The sequence below is a fragment of the Phallusia mammillata genome, chromosome 7 (genome assembly GCF_965637545.1).
Source record: "Phallusia mammillata chromosome 7, kaPhaMamm4.hap1.1, whole genome shotgun sequence".
In the NCBI taxonomy this organism is placed as follows: Eukaryota; Metazoa; Chordata; class Ascidiacea; order Phlebobranchia; family Ascidiidae; genus Phallusia; species Phallusia mammillata.
The window spans coordinates 23,779,587-23,789,808 of NC_137258.1; the positions used below are offsets into that span (position 1 = coordinate 23,779,587).

General features: G+C 33.6%; 2 protein-coding genes across 2 annotated transcripts; one reads left to right on the forward strand and one right to left on the reverse strand.

Annotated features, from left to right (window-relative positions):
- Positions 1–306: 306 nt before the first annotated feature.
- Positions 307–2,723, reverse strand: LOC145237032 (zinc finger matrin-type protein 2-like). The gene is made up of 5 exons (XM_080099731.1): positions 2,555–2,723; positions 2,166–2,256; positions 1,750–1,944; positions 1,135–1,280; positions 307–687 (listed from the first exon to the last, which is right to left on the reverse strand). Exons 1-5 carry the CDS (start codon positions 2,567–2,569, stop codon positions 550–552), a joined length of 585 nt encoding a protein of 194 aa, XP_079955857.1. The 5' UTR covers positions 2,570–2,723; the 3' UTR covers positions 307–549.
- Positions 2,724–3,300: 577 nt separating this feature from the next.
- Positions 3,301–9,948, forward strand: LOC145239164 (NEDD4 family-interacting protein 1-like). Its single transcript, XM_080102451.1, has 7 exons — positions 3,301–3,466; positions 4,117–4,177; positions 4,872–5,038; positions 7,572–7,766; positions 8,092–8,161; positions 8,493–8,612; positions 9,237–9,948. The coding sequence occupies exons 1-6, from the start codon at positions 3,434–3,436 to the stop codon at positions 8,597–8,599; spliced, it is 633 nt and encodes a 210-aa protein (XP_079958577.1). The 5' UTR covers positions 3,301–3,433; the 3' UTR covers positions 8,600–8,612; positions 9,237–9,948.
- Positions 9,949–10,222: the final 274 nt, after the last annotated feature.

Genomic DNA, 10,222 nt, shown 5'->3' on the forward strand with positions numbered 1-10,222 from the left:
AATCAATCCTTACTCCAAGTCTTAGCGGTGGGATTCGAACCCACGACGGGACCCGGGTCTCTGTCTACAAATTGAGCTACACAGGCTCCGTGGTTACCCCACTGAGAGTCGGATCACGTGCACCTACTACGGTAACTATAGGGGTTGTCTGGACAACCATTAGTAAACAAAAAAATAAATAAAATGATTACATCTTACTGCGGTCAATGACTCTTGCTAATAACTAAAAGGACTTTATTTGGCAGCAGGTGGCACAATTGTTTTAAAAAAATACTACCTATCGTTTTACACTGAGTAAAAAACAAGTGGACTAATCCAGTTTAATTATGGAGCCAAGCCAAAAACATCCAAAAAGTATAAAATCCACAATCTGGTACCATTCCGTAGAAAATATCAGTGTCATATTTTTGTGAAACAATGTGGTCTTGTGGTATTTTAACTATCACTACATGATTTTCTTGTTCATGTGTTGCAGTAACAATGTTTTAAGAGGACCCTGTAACTCTTCAAGCAATGTCTTTTTCTTGCACGTAGTTGGTCTCATTTTTATCATCTCTTCTTGGATGTTGTTCCGAAACCCCCGAATCCCATGAGAGCTGCAACATCACTATCACCGGGATCTTCCTCTTCAGCTTTTCGTTTTCTTTCTTTTCGTTTTTCTCTCCTGTGAGCTTTTAATCTTTCCTCCTGTAAACATTAAAGTGCCAAATTAACTATTTTTGAGGCTAATAATTCCAACACTATAGAGTGCTGTTAGCCTGCTACACTAATCTTTAGATCAATGTCTTGCCACCCACTGCATCAATGAGACATTAAAAGATCAAAACAGCGTGCAATGTCTGCAGCTAACTTTTAATTATGTGAGAAAAATAATTAAAACTTTAACAACTAAATAAGTGGTTTCCAACCTTTATTGACGATTTCCTCACTAGTAGATTGTTATTTAAAATTGGGTCCTTTATCAACTTCACATGTTATATTCCCAGAGTTAAAGTGTCTATTTACAAACCACATGTACAAATTAAAGTAAATTCCTCCTCTGAAGTTTTAAAATCCATCCCTTGAGACTTCCCCCGGTTGGGAACCACTGAACTAAATGATTAAAACTTAAGGAATGAAAGTTTTGTCACATACATCTTCTTTTAATTCTTTCATTCTCTCTTCAAAGTCGTATTGTTTCTTTTTCTCTTCCCTCTTTTTCTTGTTCATTTCAAATCGCTTTTGAACTTGATCAAGACTCGAACGTTCAACTTTCATTGACATACCCAGGTTTCTTTGATCTGTTAAGACATAAAAAGTTTAAATGGCATTGTATAGATAAATATAATTAAACCAAGATTTGGTTCATCACAAAATAATCTAACTAGCAATAAAGAACCACAAAAACACACTAGCTTTAAAATAAAACTGTAATGGAGCATATGGTGAATATATACATTTTATTGCAAATATTTTTTGCTGGTGGCATTATCTGTGTTTCAGTGCAAGGAGATTTTGTTCTGGAACAAGCAACTATGAAAAGAAATGTACCAATTACATTGAAAACACACATGCTCATGTTTAATTTACTAATCATTTTACTGGAAAACTAACTGGAATTTTCTCATAATCATTAATAGGCCACAGTTTGAGAGACAGTATGTAAAAAACGAGCATTGCAAACAACTGGAATTTTCTGAAGAACATCATAAGCTCACCCTGTTTGTAAACATTCAATGCAACTAAAAATTCTGGTAGCATGTCACTTACGTTTTTTTCCATTGATATGGTCGAGAAAGTTGATGGAGTCTTTCACCACACAGTCGCACACATTACAGTAATAACCTCCACTGTCAGATGCAGCAGTCGTTTTACTAATGACCACGGATTTTCCAAGGTTGGAATCCAAGTCAATTTTGTATGACCGAGCTTTAAGCAGTTCTCGCTTCACAGGTGTTTCATCTTCTATAAAAAGACAAAATAATTAATGTAGCAATGTTTAAGCAAGAGAAAATCTTTAAAATATCTCCTTCTGTAATAGGTCTATTCAGCCTAACTTCGGGGGAAATTATTGTTAAATATCTATTCAGCCTGATTGTGAAAATAAATGTGTCTCTAACTCACAAATATACACAGATTGCATTTCCTATGTTGTTGTCTGGCAAAAATACAAAACAAAATCTTACTGTCAGGTTTGTCAAATTCTTCAGTTAGTCGCTCTGTGGCAAGTTTTTCGTATTCTTCTTTGTCCCATTTTCGACGATGGTCTCCAGGATCCTGCATTTGTTGGAAATGAAGAAGTTTTTTCTCTAATTACTTAACAATAAAAATGCGGTTTCTTATAATTAAAAGTTCAAGCCACCTTTCATTATGGCAATTTGCAATGCCAGTAAGGTTAACCATTAAAGGATTTCACAGTTAGGAAATGTTTTTGCTATAGGGTTGTGTTTAGACTGTAAAATGCAAACAAAAACACCAATCAGTTATGGGTGTAAGGTTTCTAAAATTGGCGAACTTTCACTGATAACAACCCTAATTTGGACATAAACTTACTGGTAAAAGAGAAATAACTTACTGTTGCTGAAGACATGCTTGTGTGTAGATTTAATTTCTTTCTAGTTCCCAAAATACAACGTACAATAAGTCCAGAAAATGTAAACTAATATCTATACCACAACAAATGAAAATGACCACCTTTCGTATTTCCAAGTTCTGACAATATGTTTTGAAACAACATGAATTTACAGTATGTTGGGCTGACAACATAAAAACATATCGAGGTATAGTTTTGTCAAGAAAATATTTAGTATCAATTATAAAATAAGTGTGGTTCGCCCTGAAACACTATTGCATTAGGAAACTGCTAAACAAAAAATAACTAACAAATATTTTCCCATAACTCATCCGACATTTTTCCCAACAATCCATCTTTGTTTCTTTTATTATTGTTATTCAGGTTCCACTCCCTCGTTTTGTTTCGTTTATTGTAAGAAATTAAATAAACTTTGCGAAATAACAACATTAAAAAAGTGTAGCAAAGTACACATTAAAGGTATCTGAATGTACATTGCTAATGTAGGCTTAGTTCTGGAGGTTTTTTTAGGTTAAATGTTGGAAAAGTCATGGCGTCGGACAGTCTGGTTGTGCAAGGTCAAAACCAAAGAATAAACATGACCCTGTTATTAAAACAACAGGCTAGTGGTGTGTAACTATCAGATGCATTTAGAAATAAAATAATGTAAAAAACAACAACAATCAAAACAACAATTTTCATCAAAGATTTTGTGAAGTTTTACAATGTTAAAGTACTTTTTCAAAATTGTATTTAATATTTTTGTATCTTACAGTTTTTTGCATGTAACTGCATTAAAATAGGGCTGAATGATCTGATAAACCCGGTTCAATCTGGGATTTTACTTTAGTGCCAACGATTGTTGTGATAACAGAACAAAAAATGGAGAATGTACAACAATCCACTTACACTCTGGTAAACATTCTTCCTTCATTTATTTTGTTATTTTTAATCTCTGTTGAAAAATCTTTTCTTTGAATTTGTTGTTCGTGTTTTTCTTGTCTGAATTGTAGATAATGTTTTCAATTTTACAATGTAACAGTTTGACTTCTTTCTGTGATTGTTTTTAACTTGTGGTGTTGCATATATGCTGTTGCAGTGAGGCATAGTAAAAACTCAATTTAACATTTTTTGCACTTTGTGATTTGATTGCATTGTATTTGTAAAATCCAAATCAACTGTATTTTTATATATCACTGTCATCTTAGATGTATAAGCTTTTCTCTTTGCTCAAACGGCAATGAAAGTTTAAGAAATATGCCTAGCAACAACATTATATTTATAAAAGAATCACAGTGTGCCAGGCCCATTGAAGGCGCCATACCGAATCAGCCGGTCACCAAGCATTCACCACCACATGGCAAGGCGTAGGCTAGAAAAATCTAGCCCTCGGTGGGATTCGAACCCATGACAGGAGTCTTTCCGGGACTCGCGCTCTACCAACTGAGCTTCGCAGGCTCAGTGGAGAATCCACCGAAAGTCGAATCAATAAAGATGATGATTTGATGTAAACTTCAAGTGTGTGAACTTGGCAAGATATAAATTTTCACTTTACTTTTTCGCAGGTCCCTTTAAATGATGAAACACCTCCACCAGCGTACCAAGCATCTACAAGCACTAATACAGGTTCGGAATTTGCTTTTTGAAATGTTGTGTTTATGATCTGAATCCAAATGACAAAATTAGGTTTTGCAGCTAAATAGGCTTAGGTAAATGTAAAAGTTTTGCTTTATAATTCAAAACTAGACCATTAGTTGAAATTGACTTGTATTTTTACTTCCTTATGTCTCCTATTTGATTGGCAATTTCAAACTTTGGTTCAGGACTACAAGATTTTACAGTACACAGTGTTTGATTCTAAGTAGCATAACTAAACCAACTCAGTATATTAACTAATTGCATTTACCAAAAGGTAGTCATGTGATGTTTTTTAAGGGCTTAATTGTGTTTACTGTATTGGGATATGCTTGGAGGTGCTCTTAGTGGTGCAAAAAGCAGATGATTCCACAGATAAAATGCTGATTTGTTGTGTTTTTTTAACAAACCTACAACATATATTATTAAGAATTTGCTGATCAGTTTTTTGACAGAATTAGCAAATTTTGAAATGCATATATAACTACTTTTGTATTAAACCTGATACTTTACCTAGTTTAAACAAAAATGATTTTCCTGTTGATTGAAAGTTAGTCAATAAGTTTCTTAAAAACCTGCAACATATAATCTTCAGTATTTGTTAATCAGTTTTTAAAACCAGATTAGCAAGTCTTTAAATATGTATCTGGCTGATGCATTTATATCGGTTTGTTTTTACATTAAGATGAAGCTTTAGAAGAAGAAAACAAGAACAACGATAATGCGCCACCATTGACCAACAAGCTGCCGTCATACGAACAAGCAACAACTTTGCCAACTTACGAAGACACACAAAGACTCAAAGAGGATGAAGCAAGAGCTGAAATAATCAACTACTTCTTTGGAACTGAGGTTGGATATTTTGTTGAAGTTTAGACTAACTCTTGTTTTGAAACATTTAAGGTGGCTATTGAGAATACTTAAGTTTTAAACAGAGTTGTCTAGTTTTTTTTAAATATCTAAGTGAAAGTCTAAGTGAAAATGCTCTACAATTAAGGGATTTTTATCTCTTGTACATTGTCATGTTACCAACATTAAGATGTTAACTTGTTAAATTTGTTGGGCTTGTGTGAAGAAATTTAATGTTGCACAGCAGTGGTCGGCAACCGCCGGTCCGCGGCCCGGTACCGGTCCGCGAGGAGTTCGTTACCGGGCCGTATACTTTTTTAGGTTAATGCTACACAACATTTTGCCCATGTATCCCGGGGGATAAACTTACTTTGGCGTTTTCATTGCTAAATATTTGTAATTTTTTTTTAAGACCGGTCCGCGATAAAATTTCAGTTTCATAAACGGTCCGCAGTGCAAAAAAGGTTGCGGACCCCTGTTGTACAGCACAGGTTTTCAACATATTTTCTTTGTTTACCTATTTTGCCGATTTGAGGTTTAACTTTACTCTAGTTTCTTTAACCACCTTAATTTTTTTATGACTTATATTTACCCACAAGCTTGTAAAATTGTCCCAGTGGTTGAGAACAACTTGGGCGTAATACAACAACTCTAATTTGTGCCTGCCAGGCAAAAACAAAGTTAATTTGTATAATTTAGTGTTTGTTAGTCTACTTTGAATTACCATGATTAAGCCAAATTAAAACGGTTTTAAGTAATTTGCAGAATAGAAAATTTTCTTATCTGGGCATATATATATATTGTTTACATTTATTGTTAAATCTAATTCGGGTAAAATTTTTACAACCATCATTTTGATATTTGTCTTTTATGTATTGTATTTAAACCATAATTACATTTCATATTTGTTTAACATAAATTCTATGCTATTCATAAACATGTCATTCATAATTTGTATTATTGGCTGAGACAATAGTGAGAAATTCTTATAATTTCTCCATGGGAAGTCAATGGCTATTCGTCCTAAATTGATCCATATTCTTATGAAAGCATATTTAAATAAACCTGAGCCTTAGGGATATTTATGAAGGTCATGTAATATTGATTATGTGACAGACTTCCCTTCTACTTATGTCATGCGTTACATTAGGAGAGGTCCACTTACATATTGCGAGACAAAGTAAATTAGCCTCATATATGTTTCCCAATTACAGTTGAATGTTTAAAGTAATGTTTCTCGAACCTTTTTACCCCAAGATATAAAATGAACAAACTGTATAATTGTAAATATTGAAACAATAGTCTATTAAATATAATGTTGTTTATGATCTCTTTACTTATTTCTATTGTGCACTGCTTGTGAATTACTGAGTTTAGGTATTACAAAATGTAAGCAGTCTGTCAATTATCACTTATTGTACTCTTTTCATTCTTTGTTGTAAGTTCTCTTAATACTTTTGCTACACTGTGTTTGACTGCAGCACAAATTGTGATTAGAATTACCCGCACAAAGTCTGTACAGGGTGTGTGTCTTACTCTAGTATTGAGTATTGACTGTGTTCATGGGCGCAACTAGGGGGGCAGGTTCGTCGGCATGCCAGGTCCCTTTTCTATCGGTGTTATTGTGTATAACGGCTCTCGTACAGCGCCGAAAACACGTTCGTTCACATCAAAGCTAAAAATAACTTTCAAATGACAGGACAAGGCGCCGTCACAGCAGTAAATCGCTTCATCGGCATATATTGCGATGGTAAAAACGAAGTTTCTGCGATGTATTTATACAACAACCTGCTATTGTGTCGCTATGTTTTCTTTCACCAAGCGAAATAAACTCAACTCAACTCAACTCAACACCTAGTCGAACGAGTTTATTTGTTACGAAACAATGCCTTAGTTTAAAACGTCAATATACTATCACAATGGACTTTGTGACTTACGTTACTTTTTCACAGCATTAGAACCCGTACAATCCAAGGACGAATCCCAGTTTTTGTTTAGATTATTAGTGGAAAAGCGCGTCCGACCATTCGACCAATCTATGATGCGCACTTAGCAATACAATCGTTTTTGGGAAAGTCGTATTGGTAGTTCGTTGCCTACCCCCTCAATTTTCCGCTAGTTGCGCCACTGACTGTGTTTGTTGTTAACTAAGCATTTTGTGATTTCAACGACATTTATCCTATGCATAAGACCCATACTTAGCCAGTAGTTAGTCTACAGGGCACAGGCTAGTAGTCTTTTTAGGACTAATAGTTACATGATATTAGACAACTTCTCTGTTATTTTTTAACCTCTAACCTGAAAGGTACATTGGTTGGATTCACCTATTTACAACAAAACTTTTTGTCAGCTACAAACTTTTTTACGTTAGGAATGAATTTGCTCCATTATAGAGCAACTTTTAATATGTCACCCCTTGTAATTTTTTTTCAATTTTTGGTCTGATTAAATCTTTCTCCAAAATGTGTTTACTTAAAAAGTATATCATGGATAAAAACAGTCTAACTCTAACCGTTAAAATTTTTACGTTTTGCAGAATGACAATGAAATTTATGTTGATGGATTCGCCGTTGGAAGTGACTGTACATTCATTTTGGCTTTCATCATGGCATTCTTCTTTAACTGGTTGGGTTTTTTCATTGGCTACTGTATATTGCTCAGCCTGGCTGGACGTTATGGAGCAATTTCTGGTTTTGGCCTCTCCATTATCAACTGGTTGATGTATTTGAAAGTGAGTTTTACAAATAGTTTTAAATTGGAAATTAAAAAAAAGGTTTGATGTAAAACAGACAGCATATAAGACTTCTGTTTTTTTTTTCTGAGAGTGTTATGGAGCCCAACTGCCCATAAATGTTACAACATAGTTAACACATTAACTGAAAAGTTGAAAGTGTCTACTTTTAGATGTTCCTTGTAGCATTATTGACTTTGCATGCATTTAAGTCGCAGATCATTACAGTAAATATTTGAAATACAAAAGTGCCAAAAAATCAGTCAAAGTAAAATGAAATAATTTATTATTTTGTGCAGTAAAATAAATTGTTACTTTTGTGCAGTATTCTCACGTCCATAATGAATATTTCAATGATGAGAAGCTGTTTATGTGGTGGTTTTTCTTTTTACTTGGTAAGTATAAAACACTTGGTTTCAAAAACTTGCAACTCTTAAGTTTTTTGTCCTTTTCAGCTGACGTTTTGTACAAACCTTTTTACAATACTTATTGATTTTTTTCACAAAATATCCAATCTCATGTTTTATAATTTATATATGTTTGAATAATGTGTCCATGTAATTCAAAAGTATTTGGTTCACGACTAGGTGTTTGAATCCAAACTCAATAGTAACATAGAGTGACCAAAACGTTACCTGATATAAAAGTTTTGTCTCTTGCCATCTGCCTATAAAATTTTCTCTACTGTATTGCATTAAACACCAAAATTATATTTAAACTTCACAGGCTCCCTGTTGATTGTGAAGGGGGTCGTAAATTGGTTTAAAGTTCGCAGAGTTCTTTCTTTGACTCCAGAGGAAAGAGAAAATGGCAGAGTGCTGGTTCTCTACTAAAGCTTTCATAAAGGTATCTATAGCAACTGTTGTCGCTATATGGGTGTGATCATTACAAAGTCATTAGAGCCATCTATGTATGTTGTTACTAGTATTGTCTGTTGTGATATAAAAAAATTCAATAGTTTACGGGGGCTGAGTGGTCAATGCAATCGCTCTTTGGTCACAAGGTTATAGGTTTTAATCCCATCTTGGAAATTTAACTGGCTTTACTTGGACCAATCTGTTGGCTGAACTAAATTGAAGTCGCCAAATCTAAAATTTAATGAAAACTGTTTTTTTGAAATATAGATCTTGTTTGCAAACTTAGTATGTACATATACACCCAAGTCTTGTTGGCAATCAAAATGAAACAAGCACATTAAACTATTGTTTGTTAATAATATCAATTTTATTCTAAAGTGTTTGCGAAAGTAACAATGATACCAGGGATTTACGTCTAATATGTTTACTATTATATGCTCAGACTAATTATTACTGGAAATTTCAGCTGTTTTACTGATAATATGTTACTGGAATCGTCTGTTTTAAGTGTTTATCTGTGGTTCAGGACGGTTTACGAACTACCATTTTACACTTTGACTCTAAATTACGGTAAAATTTTTGACTATGAACTTACACCTGTTTATTTCTTCAGACTCATCGAAACATTCAAGCACTTGCGGTTCATTATTCATCTCTCTCTGTCTTTGTGTTTTCTAGAAACAGAATTTTTCACAGCTATTGTGGTTTTGACATAGTTTTCAGCAAGTTGTACATACTGTATATTCAAGGGCTGTATACATCAGAAAAGATTGATGCTGTGACTTAAAAAGTTATATTGTTTTTCAAATATAGGATAGTTTGTTTTGTTTTTCATTTGATTTTACCATTAGAAAATGACAAAAATGTAGCAACCATCAATATAAATAACTTACTGTTTAAACATATATATGTGACCTAAAATGCTCTGCCATAATTTGGAACCTAGCTTGCCCAACTAAATATACTTGCTACTGCTTTTACGCAGCTTTTCATACTGTCTTGTGCAATTATATATGTCATGTATCAAAGTTTTGTACATAGCAATGTTATCGTGTTCATTAACCCAACCAAGAAATCAGTATTTAAACTTTATTGAAATGTTTGTGAAGAGTGCTACTGCTTATGCTTGTTAGACTGCATCAGAAATAAATTAAAGATAATTGCAAAATTTTAGCCCCCAAATGAAAACAATAATGTTTTGGGTGAAATTGACATTATGTGCTTTCCTTGTGTCTTTACTTAAAGAGAAAAATATTTCTACCCAGAACTGGAGAAAAATGTTTTCATTCAATCCCAGATCAAGGAAATAAAAATGTACCAAATTGTGCGTGTGTGCTTTTTCAAAAGATTTGAGCCAGGAAATACTGTTGAACCATGTGGAAGCTTGTCATAAAGTTATTTTAAAATCTACAATACATAAAAAATGTTGTGTGGGTATTGCTTTGCGGTCTACTAGTAATTTCGCTTGAAAAAAGTGGCAAATCTGGTTTTATATTTCTATTTGGAATGCAATTAACTTTATGATTGGAGTAAAATTTTGAGAGGAATAAGATGTAAAGGTGTAATTTTTAAAACAACTTAAGCACGTCGCGCAACAGC

Excerpts from the sequence above, each read along its gene's own strand:
- LOC145237032 (XM_080099731.1), bottom strand. Across the intron at positions 1,945-2,165 it reads AGAATTTGACAAACCTGACA|AAGATGAAACACCTGTGAAG; the intron begins GTAAGATTTTGT and ends GTCTTTTTATAG. Across the intron at positions 688-1,134 it reads TGAAAGAATTAAAAGAAGAT|GAGGAAAGATTAAAAGCTCA; the intron begins GTATGTGACAAA and ends TAATGTTTACAG.
- LOC145239164 (XM_080102451.1), top strand. The coding sequence starts at position 3,434 with ATGGAGAATGTACAACAATCCACTTACACTCTG. Across the intron at positions 4,178-4,871 it reads ATCTACAAGCACTAATACAG|ATGAAGCTTTAGAAGAAGAA; the intron begins GTTCGGAATTTG and ends TTTTACATTAAG. Across the intron at positions 7,767-8,091 it reads ACTGGTTGATGTATTTGAAA|TATTCTCACGTCCATAATGA; the intron begins GTGAGTTTTACA and ends ACTTTTGTGCAG.